Consider the following 23,182-nt stretch of genomic DNA (forward strand, 5'->3'; position numbering starts at 1 on the left):
AAACATTGCGGTTTTGGGCTTCGTATGATCTTGTTCCGTCATCATGTCCTCCAAGTGGAGGACATGTCGCAGTGTGAGGAGGGAGTACGACAAGGCGCTGATAGAATGAGCTATCAGTCTTACCAGGCAGGCGGCTGAGAGCGCACCGAGGCAGCTGACGCACACCAGCACTATCCGCTTCCTGTATAATACAGGCTAGGGAATTATAGAAACACAGAGCAGAAATCAACTCTTGTGCCTCTCTCAGGCACTCACAAGGCGGAACCTGCTTCGAACACTGAGGACCGAGCTAAGCAACACCATGCGTGACGATAAATCATGGTCTCCTATTGCAGTAATGGTTAAGGCACGCGTGCAACTTAAACCATTGTCACGCAAGATGAATTCAAAACACCATCGAAGTGAACCCAAGGCACATGCTGATTATTATGTACGGTACTAGTGCTAAATTCATGCAGACGTTTAGTTGGCGCTGCAGTAGGCCTAGTTGAAGGAATGGCCAAAGCTACTGCTGTGATGGAGAACGGGCTCATTAACATCTTCATGTAGATTAAAACGGCTTACCCCGAAATGGCTGGGAGTGTCACGCTATCCCTAGCAGTGGCACATGCAGTTGCATATTTAACGATTACAGAAATGGCGTACCGATTTCCAAAGCACCTATCAATACTTCCGTCAAGGCGTAGCACCAAACACTTTATCGCACATTTTGGGAAACATTCCTTTTTCTCCCCATCTGGTGGCTAGGCATGACACGCCCAAGAATAAGCATGTTAGTATGTATGTCGGAGGTATTTCCATCTGATCCCTGAAAAATTATTTCCCTAAACCCATGGAAAAAAAAGAAAATGGAATTCGCACCTGTCATCACATTGCACCCCATCACAGGAATGGGATCAGATTGGCCTGGCGCTCAATACTCTCTTACGCTTAATCAGAGCTCGGTCTGGCACCAGCTCCAGACAAAACCATTTATAATCTCCTGTCTGGCACATCTGTTCTACTCTGCTCTCTCTCAACCGGAGTGCACCATGTACATGTGGTTCACCCCTGGTGGATCTTTTTCACTGTTTGTGAATTGCACACAAAGCCCTTACTGGTAGATCCTATTCCCAATTCTTCACTATTCTCATGGGAGGCCACTCTTTGGGCAGCTTACATCACGACATGTGCGTGTCAGGATGTCAGTGCCGTCTTTTCGGAGTCGGCGCCATCTTTTCTTTCTCTTTTGCTCCTTCCCTGTCCTGTGTTTCTGGTGTTGCGCTGCAAACAAGTGAAGATGGTAAAGAACACCAGATGTTCAAAATTTGCTTCTCATTATGATATCGTGGTTTTGGGAACTAAAACCCCAGATATATTGAAAGAGGATGCATGAAAAGAGAAGGATGATATTGGAAACTGGCAAAAAAGGGATGACAGACTTCTTAAGCTATGCTGCCATTGAGATTTTCAGCTGTTCACGCAATTCTCACACGTGACTTTGATGCAGCTATGCACATATCACACAAGCATGCTGACTGTACAGTTAGTATAACTGCAACCTTCATGTACCCAGCCTTCATGTACCCTCTATGACATTTCAGAACATCTGAGTCAGTGTTAGCATCAAGTTATGTTCTTCATGCTGGGGAACCAGTGTGATGAGTTACCATTTCTACAGAATGAAGCCCTGTCTACCTGGAACAAGCTGCAAGATATATAACTAAACCGCCCTTTTCAGGGCCAGTCAATCTCTGTACGGCTTCGATGCACCAACTGATTCCCTTTATCATCAACCCTCAATAAAACTAGCAAATGTTTGTACATGTGGAAGCAGTGTCATTCAATATCTTAGAAAATGCTTGTGAAGCAATTTCAAGGAGAATCGTTTTTCTGATCTCATAGTGAGGCATTAGGAACACCTTAGCCGCACCAAATGCCATTATTCAATGAGAGGAACAAGAGAAATATTTCACTGAGAACTATGAAGTAAACAAAAAAACAAATGTTTTCAGATACTGCGAGATCATTTCATAAAAAAAGCTCAGAAGTTGCTATGTGTGGCCACATTTAATCTGTACAAGCATCGTGTGGTTACAAAATTCTGTACCAAACATAGGTTCAGCTTTCTGGAATAGACCGCGTTGCACAAGCTAGCTCAGTGCATGCACTTCTGTACTCTGCCAGAGAATATTTTTACCACCAGTATGTTGTAACGTGAAGTGGAATGGTGATTGCATACTAGGGCGCGTCCTGCAGGACTCCAATAAAGTTGTTTCACTTGATCGGTTGGTGTGCTGTAAGCAGAACATTTCCAAGAAAAATCGTATAGTTTGGAGGAGGACTTAAGCAAGGAAAGGTGTAGATAAAACACTGCATTCACTGGCATTATCCTCACCAAGTATAACATTGTTTTTCTGGTGAAGCTTTGTGTCTGCACAGCGAGCAGGATAAGCTGGTAAAAACATGCAAAATGGGAAGTCTAGCACAGCAATCTGTGCAGTACTGCTCATTTCATGGAGCATTAATTTCACAGGCTTTGCTCATTGTTAGCGTTAAGCCTATATTATGTCCACTGCAGGGAGGAAGCCCAATCAATGTTCCCTGTCCTGTATGAGCCAATTTCATATTATGGCTGATAATTTCTCGATCTCATTTGAACTAATCACCTGCCACCCTCTGCTACATTTCATGTGTCCTAATATAAATTAATTGACATTACTGACCTGTCATCCATCTTTTTTTCTCATTCCCAACTAATGCATTGATTTTTTGATAAACTCTGCTTTCTTCCCATGTCTTAATATTATGCTAGCCTTTTTTCATTTTTCTGAAACATTATCTTTGCTCAGAAGCTAGAAGTTATCAGAAAGAACATAACGACATTCTACCTCCTGAGCATATGGCATCATCAATACAAAAATGTAATAAAAGTGAGAAAACATCCTATCTATATAAGAGGCCCTAAAATACTGCAGGAGGCAACAAATAAACTGGTATTTGTATAAAGGCAGTGACAAAAACTTTGACTACTGTCACTTATTCTGATTCTTGGGACATCTTTTTTAGTACATCATAACACATAATTACACATTTACACAATTTACACAGAGGAATTGCTACCACGTGCATTGAGGCCACCCTTCAGAAGTCATGTGAGCACAAGGATGAGGTAAGCCTTAAAAACCAGATTAAAAGACTAAAGGATGCTGGATATCCCAACAGCACCACCACACCTGTGTGCTAAACCCTCCTGCAGAAAGTCAAGTTAAACAAAACAGGACCAAAATAAAAACAGAATGACCAAAGATATTTGCATGCTATACCGTACGTACATAAGGTGTTTCACAATATAAAGAAAATTGCGAGCCGATATGATTTTATCTTGTTATTTGCCATCCCTTGCAAGTTTTCAAAAGTGTGTGTACTAAAAAGCAACAGGAATAGCCATTATTTCACCATTCGTCACGAGAATAGGTATACTGAATGCCAATATAATGTTGTGTATGAGATACTATTGACATGTGGAAACGTAAACATAAGACAAACTGGGCAGTGCCCCAATGTTTGAGCAAGACAGCATGCTTAAAATGTTAAGAATGGCTATGCTAGTCGCATGGCCATACACTGTAAAGAATGTAAGTGCAGTTCTATGTTTCATAAAACACTGTTTTTGAAAAAAGCAAGAACAAGAAATGAAAGAGAGACTGTGAAAGCTTTTTCTTGTCAGGAAGGCCATAAATCAGTGCATCAGTATACCTTCACTCATCCATTCGGAGAGAGAGTATTCTTTTCTCAGTTAAGATTATATTATCATGGTCTCACATGTGTCGTTGTGCATGAGCACTGTTCTTGTACTCTGTATAAAAGTGGGCGTAGTACCTTCAATAAAATTTAGTTGGCAGTCAGCACTCTTTCCTGTCCTTTTTGTCTTTTCCTGAACTTCTCTCACTGTTACTAGAACACAACCACGATGAACCAACTTGCCCAGATTATGCTATTGTTGATGAAAAGTCAGAGCCCGAAAATACTTCAGGGGCTCAGAACCTCCTCACTACCCGTCTAGTTACGGCCCTGGTCTATGTGTTCCGAGAGTGAAGCACTAGTGGAGCTATCTAACTACATAACGGTGAGGAGGGTTTGTGTATACTCGAGCTTGTTTCATGACATGGTGAGAGGTGGCAGGTTGTTGAAATAATATGCTGTGTGGGAGGTCAAGATTTTGATTGAGAACGCTGAGTATGAGCCAGTGACATTAGGCGTTCAAGATTTTTTGCGACATTCACTCTAGCATAGGACCTTGGTTGGTGGTTGACGTGTGCATTTGATCACATTGTAGTCTTCCATCATAATTTTTTGCCACTTGGCGTCGGCGCTCTTGAGTTGTACCAAAGTAATTAAGCATTCAGGTACAAGTATCTTCTGTCAGTGTTTCAATGAAGAGCTGAATAGGAGTAATAGCGTCTATCGATACTTCTGGCATTGGTGTATGCACATTTCTTTTGAAGTTCTCTTGCAAAAAAGGCATTAAAGGTATGTTTTTGTGACTTTTTAGTGTTGGCCAGAACTGCTGGTGTGTCCGAACGGCTCTTCGATTGGTTGTGGTGTTGTCTTGTTCAGGGCCACAGAGCTTTAAGTCTTTTTTTTATATTTGCCTTCACAGGAATGCTCTTTGCATGCTTCTTCAGTACTTTGTATTATTCCTAAAGCATTGACTTCCAGATATTGATTGTGGTGCTTTAATCTAGTGTTCATCTTCACGCTAGCTTCATTTGCACGCAAAGCAAGAACTCAGGAGTATGGTAACTTTTGCTATGGGCTTTCTCTTCTTCAGTCTACTGTATTTTTGCCTGTGTTGTCTAAGCACTGAGAGCCTCGTGCGACAGCTTTTTTTTTTGTGCACTTATTGTGTGCCAATGACTTATTTGCCTCCTCAGCTAAAGACTTTTTGTATTATAAGAGAAAACTCTGTCTGTATTGGTTTTGTCATTTGCTGATGGTGTATCTTCAGTATCTTTTCTCAGTGTACACTATACTTGAATGGAAGAGCAGCATGACTACCTTCAGCTGTTAGCAGGCTTTTAGCTGCTGTAATACTGATTGATGCTCCTTTCTCGGGCATTCTATTTTGGATGGTTGGCATGTCATTGCTTCTTTTAAACTTTAAAACTGCAGGTGCGCCTTTTTCTGGTTACACCTGGTATATTTTTCCAGTGGTGATGTGCTCCATATATATATATTGCTAACTTGAGAAACAAGGCCTCTTTACGTTAGGTGCACATCAGGTGGGAAGAGTACTTCTATTACTTGTCAAGATTCTGGCCCCTTATGGTGGGAATCATAATGCACTGTTGATGTGTCAAATTCACATAGCATAATTCCAAGGCACTCGATCAATATCCAAGGAAGAAAATTATGGTCTTTTGCGTGAGTTTCAGCAACTCATAGTAATTTGTATGTAAATGAATACTTCATCATTCTTGGCTGTCATGTTTCATGGAAGCACATGTGCTTCGTTAATAACAAAAAAACACGCACGCTCACGCCACTGCAGTGGCGTGAGCGTGCGTGTTTTGTTTTTTTTTTGTTATTAACGATTTGCCCTATGCATTCACGTTTCTTCTTTTTTTTTGTGTGTGTCGTACTGCTCGTATCGCGCAGCCTACCGTTTTGGGCACACGTTAAAAAAGTACATAAAAAAGAAGCGTTCCACGCCGAAATTCACGTTCGCAACGAGCTGGCTACGACGCCCACACACTCCGCAACACCTTACCAACCGTTCGCTGCGATGTTGTTGGGAATTCGTGTGGTCGTTGCATGAATATAGCGCGTGCGTGCGTGCACACGCGCGTCTGTGTGTTAGATCACGGCAACTGCATATGTTGTATGATTCAGTCACCATAACGCAACTGACGACCCCCGCTCTTCCCACACGTCAAGCAGCAGCAAGTGCCGTTAACACGTACTGTGCTGTGAACGCAAAACAGATTCGAATAGGTCGCGTAGATAGCTAGCCCGACACATGATACGATAAGATTTGCGTCAGATATTCGATGTCTACATGCACGCGTAAGACAGCGGTATCCGCAGCAGCTTCGTCATACGTACGGATAGCACCGCATCGTACGTCACGTCTGACAGAGAAACTTGATCGGTAATTTTTTATCACTTAAAAAGTCTACCTTGCACAACTTCAACCAACGATTATGCATTTCAATCAACTGTGCATGGTTTATTGATTGATTGATTGATATGTGGGGTTTAACGTCCCAATACCACCATATGATTATGAGAGACGCCGTAGTGGAGGGCTCCGGAAATTTCGACCACCTGGGGTTCTTTAACGTGCACCGAAATCTGAGCACACGGGCCTACAACATTTCCGCCTCCATCGGAAATGCAGCCGCCGCAACCGTGATTCGAAACCGCGACCTGCGGGTCAGCAGCCCAGTACTTTAGCCACTAGACCGCCGTGGCGAGGCATGGTTTAATGACGAAAAGATAGTTCTAATATTGTGCCCGGCACATATATTACTCTCTCTCTAACTTGAAAAATCGGTGCGTGAATTGGGGCCAGAACAGCGCCAAAAAGCAGCAGCCGCAGAAATTGGCTCATATTCTAATATTATGACATCGTGATGTTGACTTTTCAGCTGACGCCGGCAATAACGGTCAAACGGCGGGCCAATAATGCCGGTCTTATTGGATGGCTCCGCCCATATTGGCTGCTACTTGTACAACCTGGCCCGATGTGTCCGTTCTAATCAGCCGGCACAGCCTATATGGGCGGAAAGCTCTGAAAGCTGGCCCAATATAACCAATCTAATAGACTGGCACAGCCATCATTGGCGGAATGTTGTTAATGCTGGTCCAACATAGCCGTTCTATTCGGCTGGCAGAACCAATATTGGGGGTACGTTGTGAACGCTGGTCCAACGTCGCGTTCTATTTGGCTGGCACAGCCAATCTTGGCGGTACGTTGTGAAAACTGGGCCGTTCATGGGCCAGGCAATGCCGATCTATCCCCAATATTGGGCCAACCTTCTGTGCTGCCTGGGCCCAGGCAGCACGCCGCCGTTGGACCAATCTTGGACCAACATCGGCTAACATCGGCACCGACGTCGGGCCGACGTCGGAAGTGCAACTTCTTCCAATGTCGGGCCGACGTTCAAGCCAATGATGGGCCGACGTTTTGCCGATGTTTTAGCCAGTATGCAACCAACATTGGGCCGACGAAGGCCCATCGTATTGCCGACAAAGCTGCCAATGTTCGGCCAACATTGGGCCATATTTCAGCCAATCACATGCCATTTTTACGCCGATGTTCGCTGCACGACGAATATTGGCTACGGATGTACGGCCGACATTGGACCAATCCAGGGCCACATTGCAGCCAATGAAAGGCCGTTATTACACCGATGTTTCCTGCACGACGAATATTGGCTACTGATTGGCTTGCCATTATGTAACCATTATTAGTAGAGAAGTTTTCTTACCGGAAGATTTAAACAATATGCCTCGATGACCCGCTCTTGTAGTTTTGCAGCCCTGTATACTTGGGGCAACAGAAAATTGAATGCTGAGAACTGAAAACAGTTACTCGATCTATTTCATCTTTTATATGTCATTCCCTTTGCTAACACTAGAAGTGTAGTTTATTTTTTTTACCAATTTATTTTTTGCAATAGGGAGTGCTTTATTTGGTACTGGTATTTGGTACAGCAGATCGAAAAAAGTCGTTAGGAAGTAAATGCTGAAAGCGTATGTCCCCCACTTGCAATCCCCACATATGTCCCCCACATGATAATCGAGAATATTCATACAGTTTAGAGCATTTTTTTGTAACTAAAACATGGTGATGGTGCTTCTGAATCAGCATAAGCTAGCCGAACAGTGCACCACCGACAGTCTGCAGACCATTTATTCTTTGTTTTTTTTATTTATTTGGTACAACAAAAAATGTATACATTGAAAAATATATATACACAACTAAAAAAGGCCCGCTCTACTGCAGGTCAGGTTGCGTTGGGGGCACAGTGGCAGTGGTGCTGTCAAGGCCCTGGCTGCTGTGGCTGGGCAGGAAGCCAGCTGCCGCGAGCAGCCGATAATCTGCACTCTGAGAGTAGGGATCATCGGGCTGCTCCACAACAAATGCTTCTCTGAAGCGCCGCTTCCTGCCCCCACAGCGATCACCAGACCCTGGCAGCCACCTCTTAATAAAGTTGAGGGCCTCCGCCTGGTCGCACCCTGCTTTTTGGCAGATGACATCTGCATACAAGAACAGAAATACCATAGTACACATGAAGCACTGCAGTACAGAGAATACACATGGTAACACACACATAAAACAATGAACAAGTTAAACCTGTCACTAATCTACAGAGCCTCAGGTTCACAAAGGCCCTTTTCCCTTTTCTGCCATGAAGGCTGTACAGCACTTGCACGTCATGTGCCAATACAGCCTTCATGGCATTCACACCAATTTCTCGGAGGCCACGTCCCCCAATCTGCAGGAGGTGCTTGCGCTGTAAAAAAATGCAAGAAGCATAGATGGGGTAAACGCAACAGCACATCGAAATGTTTTCATGATAAAAATCTGCAAGAAGAGGACACTGAAAACAACAACTTGAATTTTCGGGCATCACAACATTTCATTGTTTTTTTACGCTAACTTCAACTCACTTGACCTAAAATGGTTTCCACATCAGCCCTCTCACACTCAGTGTGAGAACCTTTCAGAGTCCTTCTCTGAATGCAGTTTTGCTGTTATGAAATCAAATACAACACTGTTATAACCCTTAATAAATATTGATTCTAGCTATGAACTAGTATAATTACTTTGTACAGTGCTCAAATTCCAATACACATTTCTTTGAGGTTACAATGTCTTTGCCTGAATGTTGACCAGGAGTAGCTTCTACAGGTGAAAAACGATAAAGTATGTGGAATTCAAAAAGAAGCTAGGACATGTTTTTAATCAATGCATTGTAAGCAGAGCACAACAAGATAAATGAACATGATCAAGGCGTACTAAGAGGCAACCTTAGAGCGACCAAATCTTGGTCATAGATGAAACTGATAGAAAAATAAAGGTCGCACTAGATGGTCGCACCATTTGCTGTCTACATTTTTCTGTGATAGCCAACAAAGAGGCATGTCGCTTTAGAAATCTCATCACAATAAACAAAGGTGCATTTTTCTTCACCCTGCGAAATGGGGTGCATGTTAGATTTTTAAAAAAGTAAGAAATCGGCTAACACAAGGCAGGGTGAACTGTAGCTCAAAGTAGAGAGAGCCGCAGCGGACACGAAATAGGGTGATAAATGAACAAAATTGCTGAATGTCTGTTTTAAGCAGGCTATTGCTAGTCACTGCCCATCAAACACACGATGCCGCCTACATCGTCTGCTAGCTTAGGACAGTTCACTCGGACTTCACAGACTATAGTAAATACAGTCGAATCTCATTAATTCCAACACACTTAATTCGAACTGACGCTGTGGTCCTATGAAAGCTATACCGCACTCCGAAAATGCTCTCAGCACCCCGCCCAATCCTGCGGTGGCACTTCAGACACCTCATCGCTGTGCTTAAAGAAGAAAATGAAGAAAAGGAAAGAAAAGACTGCGATGGAATGTTTGCCAAATGCCAATCTGCGACATTCCTGTGCCACGCTTCGGCTTTTTCCGTCCCTGCCACGTAGAGACCCTTCTCCTCTTAACACTGCGCACGAAGAGAAAGAGGGGAAAAAAAGCTGTCGCAGAGAGTGGGCTCTCTCTCATGCCGATCTGCAACGCGCCGGTGTCACGCTTCCCTGTTTTTCGTTCCTGCTATGTAGAGACTCTTCTCCTTTCAACACCGCGCATGAAGAGAAAAAAAAAAAGCTGCCGCGGAGTGTTTCTCTCTCGAGTGCCTATCTGCTTTTCTCCAGGTGAAGACGCTCCTCCTTTCTCATCATGTGCTGGCCACGCTCCGGCTGCAGCGCAGATGGTAACAGTGGAAACACAGTTGTCTTCAAAGAGTGTCAGCACTGGACATTGCCGCGCGCAACTTCTATTGCCAGGAGAATACTGAAGCCGAAGTACAAATGCTTTGCAAACTGCACGCAAAACTTGTTGACTCGTTGCAAGGCCAACGTGTACAGACATGTATTGACTACTTTAATTAATGACGGATGTCCTGTAATTTGTGAATAAAACTTCTCCATGCACATGCATCACTGCATGGTGAGCCCTCCGCTCAATTACCGTATTTACTCTATTCTACCGCGCCCTCGATTGTAATGCGCACCCGGTTTCCACGACAAAAAAAAAAAGAAAAAAAAAAGAGAAAAAACAAGACATCAGTTGCAACGCGCACCCTTTTTTCACGTTGGCCCGCTTGATCACACCACTCGGGAAAACGACAATTTTTGAGAGCGTCTTCCGTTTAAATATGAAGTACGGGGGAAGCTTATGCCTATCTGACGTGCAACGGAGCATTGCTGTCACTAGTTTTACCGTCGCCCGATGTCAGTACACAAACTTGCTTCGCCCCTTTCTCCTAGACGGTTGTGGTGCCAGGCATGTTGAAGTAAAGAGGCGTGTGATCGGCATTCCCGATTTGCCCAAGCAGGTAGCCGTTGTTGTGCCGCAAGTTTAGGAGGAACCGCTGAAGACTCTGAAGCTTTTCTTCGTACTCCTCCGGCAACTTCCGGCATATGCCCGTTCGCCTTCGGAGGGAAAAGCCTTTTCTCTTCATAAAGTTCGTTAGCCAGCACCTGCTCGCTTTAAAATGGCTCTGCATTAGCCCTTTTTCTAAGGCTAACTGCATAGCCTGCACTTGGAGCAGTTCTGTCGTCACGGGCCGCTGTGCCGCTCACTGCTTAAGGGGGGACGTGGCAAGTAAAACTAATTTTTTTATTAATGTACTGTTTGTGATGAAACTTGGTGTGTGTATGTGGATGATTGTGAGGATTCCAAATATGAAAACCGTTTTCAAATACCTCTTGTACTTTTTGAGTTACAAGCATAATTATACTAATTAATGCTCTTCACACTTAAAGAGATAATTATTGCTAAATGAAATTATTTTTTCATATTATTATGTTCCCAAAGCATCAACTTGTGCAGAGAAGCTATTAGTTGATTTTTCTAGTTCTTGTAACCATAAATAAAATTTCCAAAACATGGATGTTGTTTTGCGCACACATCGCAGTAATTATAAAATGTGTTCTAAAAATTTTAAATGATGAGTAAGAAGAGAGATAAAGCTTTATTGCACTGCTAAAGGCCTCCTGAGCCTAGTGCAAAAAACGGAACGACTCTATCAGTCTTTGTTAGAAAATGACAGATGTTCTAGCGAAGGCACATAGGCGAAAATCAAGAGTTGAGAAAACTGACTTTGAAAGTTCACTCTTGTTTGGAAGTTCACAACATGCCTAAAACACTCAGAATCCTCCTGGGCAGTAATCCTGAGATGCTGTGGCCTTGGCCTCTGTAGAGCGCAACCCAGTTTTGCGCTTCTTTGTCGTGGAACAATGCGCCTTTTGAGCCCTCTTTACCCTTTTGGCATCCTTTTCGGCTGCTCGCCGCAAAGAGCAGTCTCCTGGATTGAAGCCCAGTTGAGCAGTGATCTCTTGCAGCGCACTCTTGCAGCCACCATTGAAACGGCAGACTGCATCTGCAACTGCACTTTCCACACTTCGAAGGGAGGCGAACTGGCTCTTGGACTGGAGTGACCAAATGAGGCTGTTCATACTCTCCACAGCGTTCTGGGTTTTTCCCTGCGCACACCTTTCAAGGAGCTCTTTGTTCGAGAGGCGCTTGTAGATTGGCAGCAGTGCCACTCGCACGTGAGGGGGCAGTTTATGTTTGTGAGGCGGCAGCGGCTCTCCCTTGGCCAATGCCTGATTGTGCGGGCACCAGGAGTCAGTCCCACTTGGGCACAGGTCGTGGTGTGGATCCTGGTCTGTGGATGTTACATGGTAATAAGTGGCCATGATGGCCCTCTCCATGCCAGGAACATCGTTGGGGTGGCTCTTAATGGCCCAGCCATAATAATTCGTCAACTTCTTTATAAGGCCCTGCGTCAGCCGGCCTTTGCCACCCATGCTCAGTCCTCGGCCTTTGGATTTGTGCTCATCAAGAAGGTTGCGCAAGGAAGTGCCCATTCTTTTTTTCACATGGTTCACACACTCCTGTTTCTTAATCAACATGTAGCCATACACCTTGTCTTGCGTGAGGGCAAGGTACGTACGGCTGTCACCGTCGCAGAGCACATTGATGTATCGAAGCTTGTACTTGGTAAACGATCTTTCAAACATGATCCTCGCTGCTTCTACTTCCATTTGGCCTGCATTAGCATCGGTGTTCTTTTGGCACTGTGGCTTGTGTTTCTCAAGCCACTCCTCATAGTTGTCGTCACCAGGCTTGGGGCCAACAGCACAGCCTTGGCAGTAGTTGGACAGGACACAGTGGTCCAAGACCAAGCCTGTGTACAACTCGATTACACAGCCCACGCCAATATGACTTCTGTGCCCCCTCGTCATCCACGTGCCGTCGTAAATGACGTCAATGTTGCCTGGCACTCCTCCTAGGTCCTTGTAAATGTCATGCACCTTCTGTGCACTTTCTGCTTCAATGCGGGTGGCAGCTGATGTGGTGGCAGGGTGGCTGTACTTCCTTTGCAGTCTCTGGTAGGACTTGTGGTGCAGTGCTCGATGCGAAATGTCCATCGCAGAAAAAATGTCATTTATGGCAGATTGTTTTCTGCCAACTGACTGCACAGCCCTCAAAGCACGCACGTTTACCTCAAAGGGGTTCGTTTTTTGTTGCCCGGAGCACCTCGGGGACGACCACGCACTGTTCACTATGCCACAATTGTCACAAAAAAGTTCCATCCTCGCCGCGAGTCCAAGGCAGTGCGTAGTCTCGAGGCGTATCGACCCTTCGTCGCACTTGTTGCACTTTACTGACGAAAGCAGACCGTTCAGCATCTTCTTATTTACAATGAAGAATGTGGAGTCCTTACCGCCGTCATTTTCGTCGCAGCCTTCGTTCAGAAGCTCGAGCTTCCGCTTTGAAGCGGACTTCGATGCTACGGCATCCAAAACATCCCGCCTTGTCTGCGCCCGCTGCGCGATTTCTTCACTGCTCGGAATCTGGGCCGAAACTCGCGATAGAATGTTCGACGCGCGCACGCCCGGAGTTGCAACGGCTGCCGACGCGGTGCCACCGCAATCGGGTTCGCGAGAGCGTCCATCACGGTCGACGGCATCCGGCGGTCTGACATACGACGATGTGGCACCTTCCACACTCTCGGCCTCACAACAATCAGCGAAGGGTCTGAGTAGAGGCTCCGTGACGCTTGAAGAGCATGCTCCGTCCGGAACTGCGACTGGGACGGCAGCCGCAGTCGTCTGCCCTTTGTTCCAAGCTTTCCGACGCTTGCCGTACTTGTGGACGCTCCGGAACTTTTTTTGCGACAACATAGCACCGCAGTATGAGCAAGCACTCAGAAGAGACCACCGATGTAAACAAAGCTTGGTAAAAAAAGCACGCGAACTATCACAAAAACAGCAAACTGGCAAAAAACGAAGCGCACGCCGGATGATTCTCGACACGGCGGCCGCAGATGCGCTCGCGCTTCCAAGGTTGCCAAGGTGCGCGGCGCAGCTTTGACCAGTAAGAGGTCGCGCCTGCTACCACGTGACCCGCGCAGCCAATTGCCGTTCTTCGTTTTCGTTTTTTTACTTGCTCCTCGCGCTTTTATTTTCACTCGGCGAAATACGAGACCGCGACCATCGGGAAGCCGGCTCTCTCCTCTTTCCAAAGCTACCAAAATGGCGGCCCACGGTCAACAACTTGGCGCGTTTGTGCGGCGTGAACAACACCGTTTCAGGGGCTTTTTTTTCGCACTTTTCGGCGACTAGCCTCGGCAAAAACACTATTTGCGGGATTTGTAGCGCACGTTTCGCTGTAATATTTTAGAACAAGGAAGTTGAAGGTCTGAAGATTACGAAAAAAAATAAATCAGAAAATCGCATATTTTGACCAAAATCGGCACTTTACTTGCCGCGCCCCCCCTTAATCACATACTCACCGAGCAGCTCTTCAATTTGTGGAAACCGACCCTGCTGTGGTCCACTGAAGCCTTTGCGTGAATCTTTGCTGTCGACAATATCCTGCTTTTGTTTCCGCCAGTCCCGCACGCACGTTTCGGGAACTTCGAATAACCACGATGCGGCCCGATTTCTGTCCGTTCCGGCACACGCGATGACTTTTCTATTAGAAGCGGCATTGTGGTGCACTCGTCGAATTTTTGGAGTCGGCCCTACCATGCCGTCGATGCTAATGTACTACAAGATGACGAACTCCTCAGCACACGTATGAAGTACCGCACATGGGAAACACATAGGCAGAAATGACCGACGCGCCATGCCGACGCACGTAGGGGGCGGCCATTTTGTAAGTGGCGATGGCAATAGAATGACCATATTCATTTTTTTTTTTTTTCGTACTCGATTCTAACGCGCATGCGATTCATGAACTTTCTTAACCGGAAAAAGGTGCGTGTTAGATTCAAGTACTTACGGTAACTTTCATTATTTTGAACTTCTTTTAATTTGAACAAATTTTCTGGCCTCTTTGAGTACGAATTATTCATATTCGACTGTAATACAATAGCTCATGAGATTACCTGGCTAGCTTGTTTCATGAAACACAGTATCTTAAAGCAGTACTAAATTTCTGCATGTTACATAGGCATATTAAAAATCAAGAAATACACACCAAAGCCGCAGCCACAGCTTCACTCTGCACAGCTGCCTCTGCTGCCTCCACGTCTCCAATTGTACCAGCAGGCAGCCGGGGAAGGTCAGAAGGGGGCTGTGCTGGCTGGGCGTGCTGAGGCATGGACAAGAGCCGTACCTCGAGCTTCAGCTGTCGCACCTCCTGCAGAACCTCTCTTTGTTGCTGCCGGATGCCAAGTTCGATCTGCAGGATCCGTAGCAACAGAGCTGAAACATACAAGAGTACATACTATATTTACTCTCACAATTTGCATCCTCACATAATTTGCTCACCAGTATAATTAGCCAGCCTGCTTTACTACGAGAAACTTTTTGCTCGCATACTTTGCCCTCCCCAACCAGCCCGAGCCACCTTGCCAGCACACACACAGACACATTTGACTTCATGATGCTCTGGTCAGGCACATCTCTTGTCGAGCAGGCGAGTGCAGTCTTACACAAAATGGGCCGAGTGCAAGGTTCCTTCTTCCATGAACTTTTATGCTTTCCCTAGAATATCGAACTTGAAAACCGTAACCTGTTTATGTGTAGTCCGAAACGCCTAAAGGTTTGCCTCCTATCTTCCCACCTCTTCCACGGCAAGAATGTATTCCCGAGACACAGCACAGATGTTGAACGCGTGCAAGGACCTGTCACATCAACTATATGAGGCAGGTTTTCGCACTCATTTTCTTTTTTTTTTTTTGGTTTCGCCATCTGGCCATTGCGTTTTTACCGTTCCTTGTAATAGGCTACAATAATTATATACGAGGCAGATTGCTGTTATAAAGCTTACCGAAGAAAACTGAAACCGTGCTACCGCTAAGCACATCAGCGTGGAGTTCTTCGACATGCAATATTCAGTATGGGAGCCAGCAGAAGAGTGCGTTGAATAAGACTTAGCATAGAAGCTTGGGTGTGTTGGTTAGATATCGGAGGGAACACAACGCAATAGAAGACTGGGACAAGGAATGGACACACACACACATGAAGGGCGACACACAGAGCACTGTGTTGGCATCGCGCTTCCTTGTCTGCATCTTACTTTGCGTTGGGTTCCCGACAATTATTGGAGAGTACTTATGTTCTCTGGTATAACCTTGTCGTGGGAACTGGTTTTTGTGAGCAATGTTCGGAAGAACTTCAAGAAAATGGGGGCATTTGAACAGGCTTCGCAAACAAATGACAATCCGCTTTGAGACAGCTGTGACAGCGCCTGCAACATATATTCCCATTCCCAGTTGGGCTTTTAGGCCAGCGATTCCTACTAGCTTCGCACATAACCGGATCGACAAAAAAAGTACACATAATACGCGAGTACATACCGCATTTGACTCTGTAGCTTTGATGAACCAGGCAGATACACAAATTTATCCAAAGCTCCACTGATTCTATTGCAAAATTATTCAACAAACAAATTGCGATTTTATCCATGTTACTATACGATTGTGGCACTTTACCATTGCAGCTTTCCAGGAGGCACACATAGTGCAGCGTTAGTTCACCACTCGCAGTTAATTGTATGCAGTGGGTTGCTCACAGCAACTGACTGCATGCAATGGTGAACATCTTGCATGCTTGCACCGCTGTTTCAGCATGCTTGCTGCTTCCCATACGGCTATCAATTGATGTTCACAAAATTGGGAAGATGAAGAAAGACTACACAGTGCCCTCTGGCCACCCTATACTCCAAACCTCCAGCCAACAAACAAACAAAAGAAACAGAAATATGCAAATGAATATTATTCCTAATGCAGCTGGAATGGAGTGTAGTTTTCACCAACTCTGTGTGTTAAGTCAATATGGAGTGAGTTAACTCCATGAAGTAGCTTTTCTCATAACAGTGTTCACTCTATTGTAACACAAGGAGTGACTTCATAGCATCTAGAAGGAAAAATAGAATCTTCAGTATTTGATAGAAATGTGAGGCTCTACCTTAAAACAACAATAATCTGGAAAAAGAACTCATTACATTCGAAAAAAAAAAAAAGGTAGCACAGTTGATCCCCTTTACAAGAGACACTGATGTAACAGACAAACGGGGATAAGAGGCACCAGTGTGCAGGCTGACATTTGGCCCATCATGCATCAGGCACTCCGTAGATGCGCCTGTGCAGACGGGAGCCCTGCAGTCAAGCATGCTGAGCAAGACTGTTGACCACTGTACAATGACACATTGCCACAAATTTTCAAAACTTCATTTCACAGACTTCTGCAAAAGCTTCTTACAGTCTTGCATAATTTTTGCACAAGCTTCTCTCATTCTTGCGTGATTTTCGTCAGAATATATAAGTGTTGGAAGTTGTATGTCCCCAAAAACTTGCACAATACAAATAGCATACATTAAAGTCTATCACTTAATACGTGCATAGTGTAACAATGAAAGGAAACTCACGCATGGTTTGCTCCGAGCCTTCCCCGTGCGGTGCCTCCTTGAGCCTTGGAGAGCACTGTACAGCTAGAGCAAAGTAGCATCGATCCAGTGTTAATGGCAGGTTAACAAGACAACAAAACTAACCCCCATATTCATAAACGCTCCCCGACTCGACTTTCACCCTTCACTTAACAGAGTTGAGCACTGTGCCGCTGCTCGTTTGAAAGCGACGCTGCGCTACTTGAGAATCACAGCAGATTATTGCTGACATGCAGCGACTTTCTCTGCTTAGAGACGGCGCTCCCACCAGCCATCTCAAGTGAAGGTGAAGCGTTGAGTGGAGGGACGTTCTAGAATACGGGGGTAAGATTGGTTGCAAGAACACTACAATAGACACAATTTTTACACTTCATCTATATTGTACAGCCACACACATTCTGCATCCTTATAATGCAACATATACATACAGGCTTATAAAGTAAACACTGTAGGCTGCTCAAATAACACCTACACAATAAATTACCCAAACGTGGCCATGCGCAAAGTACTTTTATTTGAAACTCACAAAACTTTTGCGGTGATGGAGAATAAATAAGACAGGTTACGCTTGGAGGCACATGAGACCTTCGCAGCTTTCATAAAGTACAAAAAACAATATGGTGTGTGTGTATGTATGTACGCATGAAGCTTCGGCCTTTACATACGGTTTCTTGAAAGTATCTACTATTAATTTTATGGCACCTGTGTCCTTCAGCGCAATTGAAAGCCTGCTGATCAGTGTGTGTAATTGTGGAATAGTTACATGAAAAATGGCGTGAAACACCTAAAATCAAATTTTTCTAGCTAGGAAATATGCAGCTGTGTATACACAACACATGCTGCAAACAGTGGGAGGTGACCACAAGAGTGATTTGAGTGTAAGCGGCAGTATTCCGCATTCATGCACCCCGCCATTTTCAACTGTTGCCCAAAAGCAGCACCACTTCAGCGTGCTTTCTTTTTTTTACATCATAAACAGCACGGAATACAGCGAGGATGAAAACAACATATGCAATTAAATTTTGAGCACTATTTATGGTGCGCATGATTGATTGATATGTGGGGTTTAACGTCCCAAAATCACTATATGATTATGAGAGACGCCGTAATGGAGGGCTCCAGAAATTTAGACCACCTAGGGTTCTTTAACGTGCACCTAAATCTGAGCACACGGGCCTACAACATTTCCGCTTCCATTGGAAATGCAGCCGCCGCAGCCGGGATTCGAACCCGCCCCCTGTGGGTCAGCAGCCGAGTACCTTAGCCACTAGACCACCGCGGCGGGGATGGTGCGCATGAAAAAAAAAAAAAAGGCCTTTGTACAACGACGAATTCATAATTTGCCTTCACGGACCTTCTGTTAGGCTGCACCACATACAGATTTTTCGTGGCTTTCAAAAGAGATTTGAAAAAAAATAATAACCGTGTTTACTCTTGTCATGAGCGCACTCACTAAGTCACCCTCATTTCAGTCGCCAAAATTTTGAATTTTTTTTCTTCCACATATTAAACACACACCCTACGTTCATCCGCTGCAGTCCCACGGGCTCCCCCCCCTTGCCGCCTTCGCTCGCTGCCACATGCCATTTTATTTTTGTTTCTACTTGTTCACGGCACGTCCCCTGTCTTTTTTAATTATCTGTTGTAACATATGTGGCATTATCTTGTTCCCGAGGTGCCACAGGTGCTCTGCTATGTAGATGCACCATTAAACTAGTATTTTTGATCAACTGTGCATTTCTGATGTTTACCTTGCAAGTACGTAAAACTGGCATGCTTCTTGATCTACGATACACATGTGGCTTGTCTCACTTTAAAGCAAAAGTTAACATACAATGGTGTAAATGCTTACAATTTGAAATATTGAGGCACCAGCACACCGGAGATGATCATATGGTAAAGAAACGAGTGCTGCCTTATTACTGGCAAGTTGTCACTTATATGTACAAATAAATTTTGAGCAAAAAAGTACAAAAGCACAGCGAGGCTATGATGTGGTTCAACCTGTGGATTCGCTTCATTTATCACGCCATATGATGAAGCTTCCTTTGGTAAAACTGCCCAGATAAGGAAAAAAGTTTGCTGTCCAATACAGCAACTATACAAAGTGTGCACGTGCATCTCGCAGCACCTTTTCGTCACTTCCGAAATGCGCCACCACCATGCCCGGGCACCAACCGAATCTATCGCCTACAACTGCCATGTTGTCTCCTCGTGCTTGCACCCGTTTAGTTTTGCCTCACGATGCAAGTTTGAGGAATTATGAGCTGCTAGTGAGGCAAGTTGATTTAGTAGTCCACGCAGAGGGAGCAGAGCTTAGGGTGTTTCTTCGCTGAAAGTTATAACCTAAAATTGAGAACGCACATTCTGATTTTCCTAAAAGTACCAGCGTATTTGGCTGGTGCAGATTAACAAAAGCTACTTGAAGAAACTTTGCAATATTTGCACCTTCAGGTGCAACTTCATTACGGGTAAGTGCCATAGCCAAGTATTTACCTGCAAACAGATATAGCTTACCAAGATACTGTACATACAAACTTGTCTGCAGTTAAAACCATGATGGCGAGGAAGGCGGTTAAAATCGTGATGGCGATCGCGGAGATTCGGTATTGCATTGAAACAAACTATAAAGAATGAGAAACAATATTAGTTCACTTTGAAGTATAGCCGATCGGTTCAAGTTGGGCGTCAGGATTTTTTTTAATTAGTCAATTAATTCTATACACGGTCTCTATCATGTTCAGTGACTCCACTGTACAATAGCGTACAACAAAAGCAAAATACAAAGTGAAGTGTGTCAAAGCATACGCGAAAAATAAAGTGATGACTGGCATTACCGCGGCACACACCACGCAAAGTCGCTATCTGCCTTGTATAATATTTTCCTCGACTATTTCCACAAATTGCAATCAAAGAGGCTCAAGCTCAACATCAGCATTGTTAAAAACACTTGGGGGGGGGGCATTGCTACTTTGGTGGCGTAGGCCGTGACAATATATTTATAATATTATATCTCTTGTAAACTTGCCTAGCTCTGCACGACTAGTTTTCGATGGGAGCAGCTGCGCTTCGCACATCCACTCTTAAAATTGCAGCTCGAGAGATTTTGAGCTTTCACTTGTTTTTGGGCCAGGCAATTCGTAGTGAAAGCAAGATAATAGGCCCTCATAGGTTGTGGCGGGCAGCCGGTGTACGCCGTGGCTGGTGTATGTGTTGCACATCATGATTATCTGGTCTTGTATCGAGTGAACGAGCGAGGCCTTCCTAATCCAATGAGCTCGTTAAAGTAAGACAACAAAAAACCACAATGCTTCCACATCGTTCACAGCAACAGATGACGAGCCCCCAACAAACCGCACTGCAGCACGTGAACTGCCGTAGGTACCCAAGGGAGTTACTTGGGCATGGCGAGAGAGGGAGACAACGGCAGAAGTGACATCACAAGAACACTATGTACAAAGGGGACATTTAAAGACTTTTTTCCCATTTTTAAACTTCGTGCACTGTTGTATTTAGAATAGATGTATTTTGAATAGTTGTATTTGAAAAGAATAGTTGTATTTTGAAAAGGGCACTAATTCATAAGCCCAATGGTTCAAGGACGGGTGCATTTAGGGGGCCCATTTGACGTTTTACTTATGCCCTTCAAGAACTTGCTTACAGGGCCAAAGTCCTGTTTCAGAAAGAACACGCTAGTGCGTGGCCAGCAGTCCGTCAAGCATTAGTGCTGGTGAGATTTGGAAATGCAGCGCATGAGCATCCTCATCTGCTACTTCTCTGCTCATGCTCTCGGAGCTTACTTGCGAGGCACGGTCCTTCGCACTTTTCATTTTCACACTGTAAATCAACTGATACCAACTCTGCCTTCCATTATTTATTAAACCAATATTTCATGGTCACGTGGACGAGCTTAAAATGTTTTCTACATCAGACCTGAACAGCATTTTGAGTCATCGAAACTTGCTAGTTGCAGCGAGCATTATGCGAAAAATATGATGTGCTTTACGGTGACAACTTGCAAAACACTGCAGCAACGATTAAAATCATGCATTTTTTGTGCTCACAGGAAATCCCTGAAGCAGGAGGCACTGGGCTAGATAAATTGCGCAGCTAAAATACGGATGCGCTTTCCAATGCTGTCATGCGTACAGGCGGAGAAATGGCAGACAAAACTGGGCGCACCCCGATTCTATGCGCATGCGTCCCATTCACAAGCCTCGCTGCCAGTTAGCACCACATGGCTCACTGTCCATGAGCTCGCTTGTTTCCTGTAACAGTGGACCATACGGTACACCTATTTAAAAACAAGGATAGAATGTATATAATGCAGCATCTGATGAAGCCATGATGATGTGTTGCTGATGAAATCTGGAACTCTAGTTAGTACCCTTATTGTTAACCAGCCGACCGACTAGCAAAAAGATTTGCGACTGAAATGATGGCATCTACACCTGCCCTTAAATGGACACTGAACAAAGTTTTTGCCGCCGAGATTTTCAGCCAAAGTGAAAGATTGGGCCATGAAATTCATAGACAATAATAATTTCAAGCAGAAACTACGAACAAAATACTGAATTTAATGAGCCTTTTACAAAATGCCGCGTCTAGCTCTTAGACACGGCGTTTTCTAAAAGGTCGCGACATTCATTTTTCGAGTTTTTTTTTTTTTGTTATTCAAGACAAATCTACGGTGCATTGTTCACAGAAAACAAAATTGCCTCGGTAAGATTTCTTTGCGAGCAGCTTACTAATTTTAAGGCAGGCGCGTTGATTCGTGAACTGAAGGATGCGAGTGATCGATCTTGCCTGCTAGTGGCTAGGCGACAAAGGCTTTACCTCATGTCCTGGTGTAGCTAAGTCACGCAAATGGAGCAGAAAATGTGCATTATCATTTATTTCACCTAAATATCACACGTATGTGACTTATTGCCGGTGACAGGTGATCAGGATGAAGTCGACAAGTTGCAAATCTGAACAAGAATTCACTCGAATGAAAAACCAACCTATACTCACGTGCACGGTGAAGTCGAACACGTCGTCCGTCAATGTTGTCGCTGATGCCCGAAGGAAAAGAGAAGAGGACAAGTGACGGGGTCGTCTCTTTCTATAAAGTCGGCGGAACTGCCAGAACGGCCAACACAAAAGGCATCGGGTTGACATTCCTCCATCTGGGCATCAGTCGCTCCACCCGGGCATGCAACTGCTACTGGTTCTATCCTCTTCCCGACATTGCAGTGTTGCTGCCATACTCGCGAACCTTTTTAAATTAAAGCACGCAATCATGTATTATCGTGCGCCATACTAAACTTAAAAACAGTGCGCCGGTACATGAGATCACGAAGCGCGGTCCACGCCATTACAAGAACAATTAGAGAAATGAAACAAAGAAAACAAAAATGTATAAAATATTTTGTCTCAATACGATCCGCAATCCAGTTTCCTGCAGCGGCTTTTGGCTCTGTATGAACGGCCAAGCCAGTGCCAAGCCAAGCTTGCGCCCCTGATCATGACCTACTACACTCCTGACCTGTTCAGATAGCGGGGTTCCTATGGGAGCGCGTGTCCCCGCTCTCGTTCAATCGCTCGCCGTAGGTGGCGCTACCTATAACCTGTTCGTCTGCTTCTTTACGGTTGTTTTGTAGGCGCTGGTATAAGAATGCCTGCTTTCTGTGGTGAACTGTCGGCATATATGTGACTATTTCTTCCCATACATTGCTGGTCAAGTAAGCTGTTCAGTGCGCTTAAGAATTTATAGCACACTGGTTGACAAACGTGGAAACCCGTGGATTTACATGATTTTGGACAGCCTATGCGTTGTCGCGAGCATTTTATTGCAAAAAAAATTCTGAATGTCTTTTAGTATTATTATTTCTGGATATTTCTAAATTGTGGATCATAAATTCGCACTACGAGTGCTTTGTTGGTTAAAATTTGACTACAAAGAGTGAAGGTGACGTCAGCGAACAGGTGCTGCCTAGCGCCACGCCGCTCGTAGGTGACGGCCCTAGCGGCAGAAGGTA

General features: G+C 44.8%; 1 protein-coding gene across 3 annotated transcripts; it reads right to left on the reverse strand.

The window, feature by feature from the left end:
• Positions 1-7,898: 7,898 nt before the first annotated feature.
• LOC142804305 (uncharacterized) lies at positions 7,899-22,650 on the reverse strand. 3 transcript variants are annotated; one of them, XM_075891089.1, is made up of 4 exons: positions 22,176-22,650; positions 17,145-17,199; positions 14,751-14,977; positions 7,899-8,247 (listed from the first exon to the last, which is right to left on the reverse strand). In XM_075891089.1, exons 1-4 carry the CDS (start codon positions 22,320-22,322, stop codon positions 7,969-7,971), a joined length of 708 nt encoding a protein of 235 aa, XP_075747204.1. In that variant the 5' UTR covers positions 22,323-22,650; the 3' UTR covers positions 7,899-7,968. The 3 variants fall into 3 exon arrangements, with proteins under 3 accessions (XP_075747204.1, XP_075747205.1, XP_075747202.1); XM_075891090.1 differs by having other exon boundaries at positions 17,145-17,207; positions 22,176-22,315; XM_075891087.1 differs by lacking the exons at positions 14,751-14,977; positions 17,145-17,199; positions 22,176-22,650 and adding an exon at positions 8,345-14,744 and having other exon boundaries at positions 8,112-8,247.
• Between the last annotated feature and the right edge of the window lie 532 nt (positions 22,651-23,182).

The sequence above is a fragment of the Rhipicephalus microplus genome, chromosome 3 (assembly GCF_043290135.1).
Source record: "Rhipicephalus microplus isolate Deutch F79 chromosome 3, USDA_Rmic, whole genome shotgun sequence".
Classification (NCBI taxonomy): Eukaryota; Metazoa; Arthropoda; class Arachnida; order Ixodida; family Ixodidae; genus Rhipicephalus; species Rhipicephalus microplus.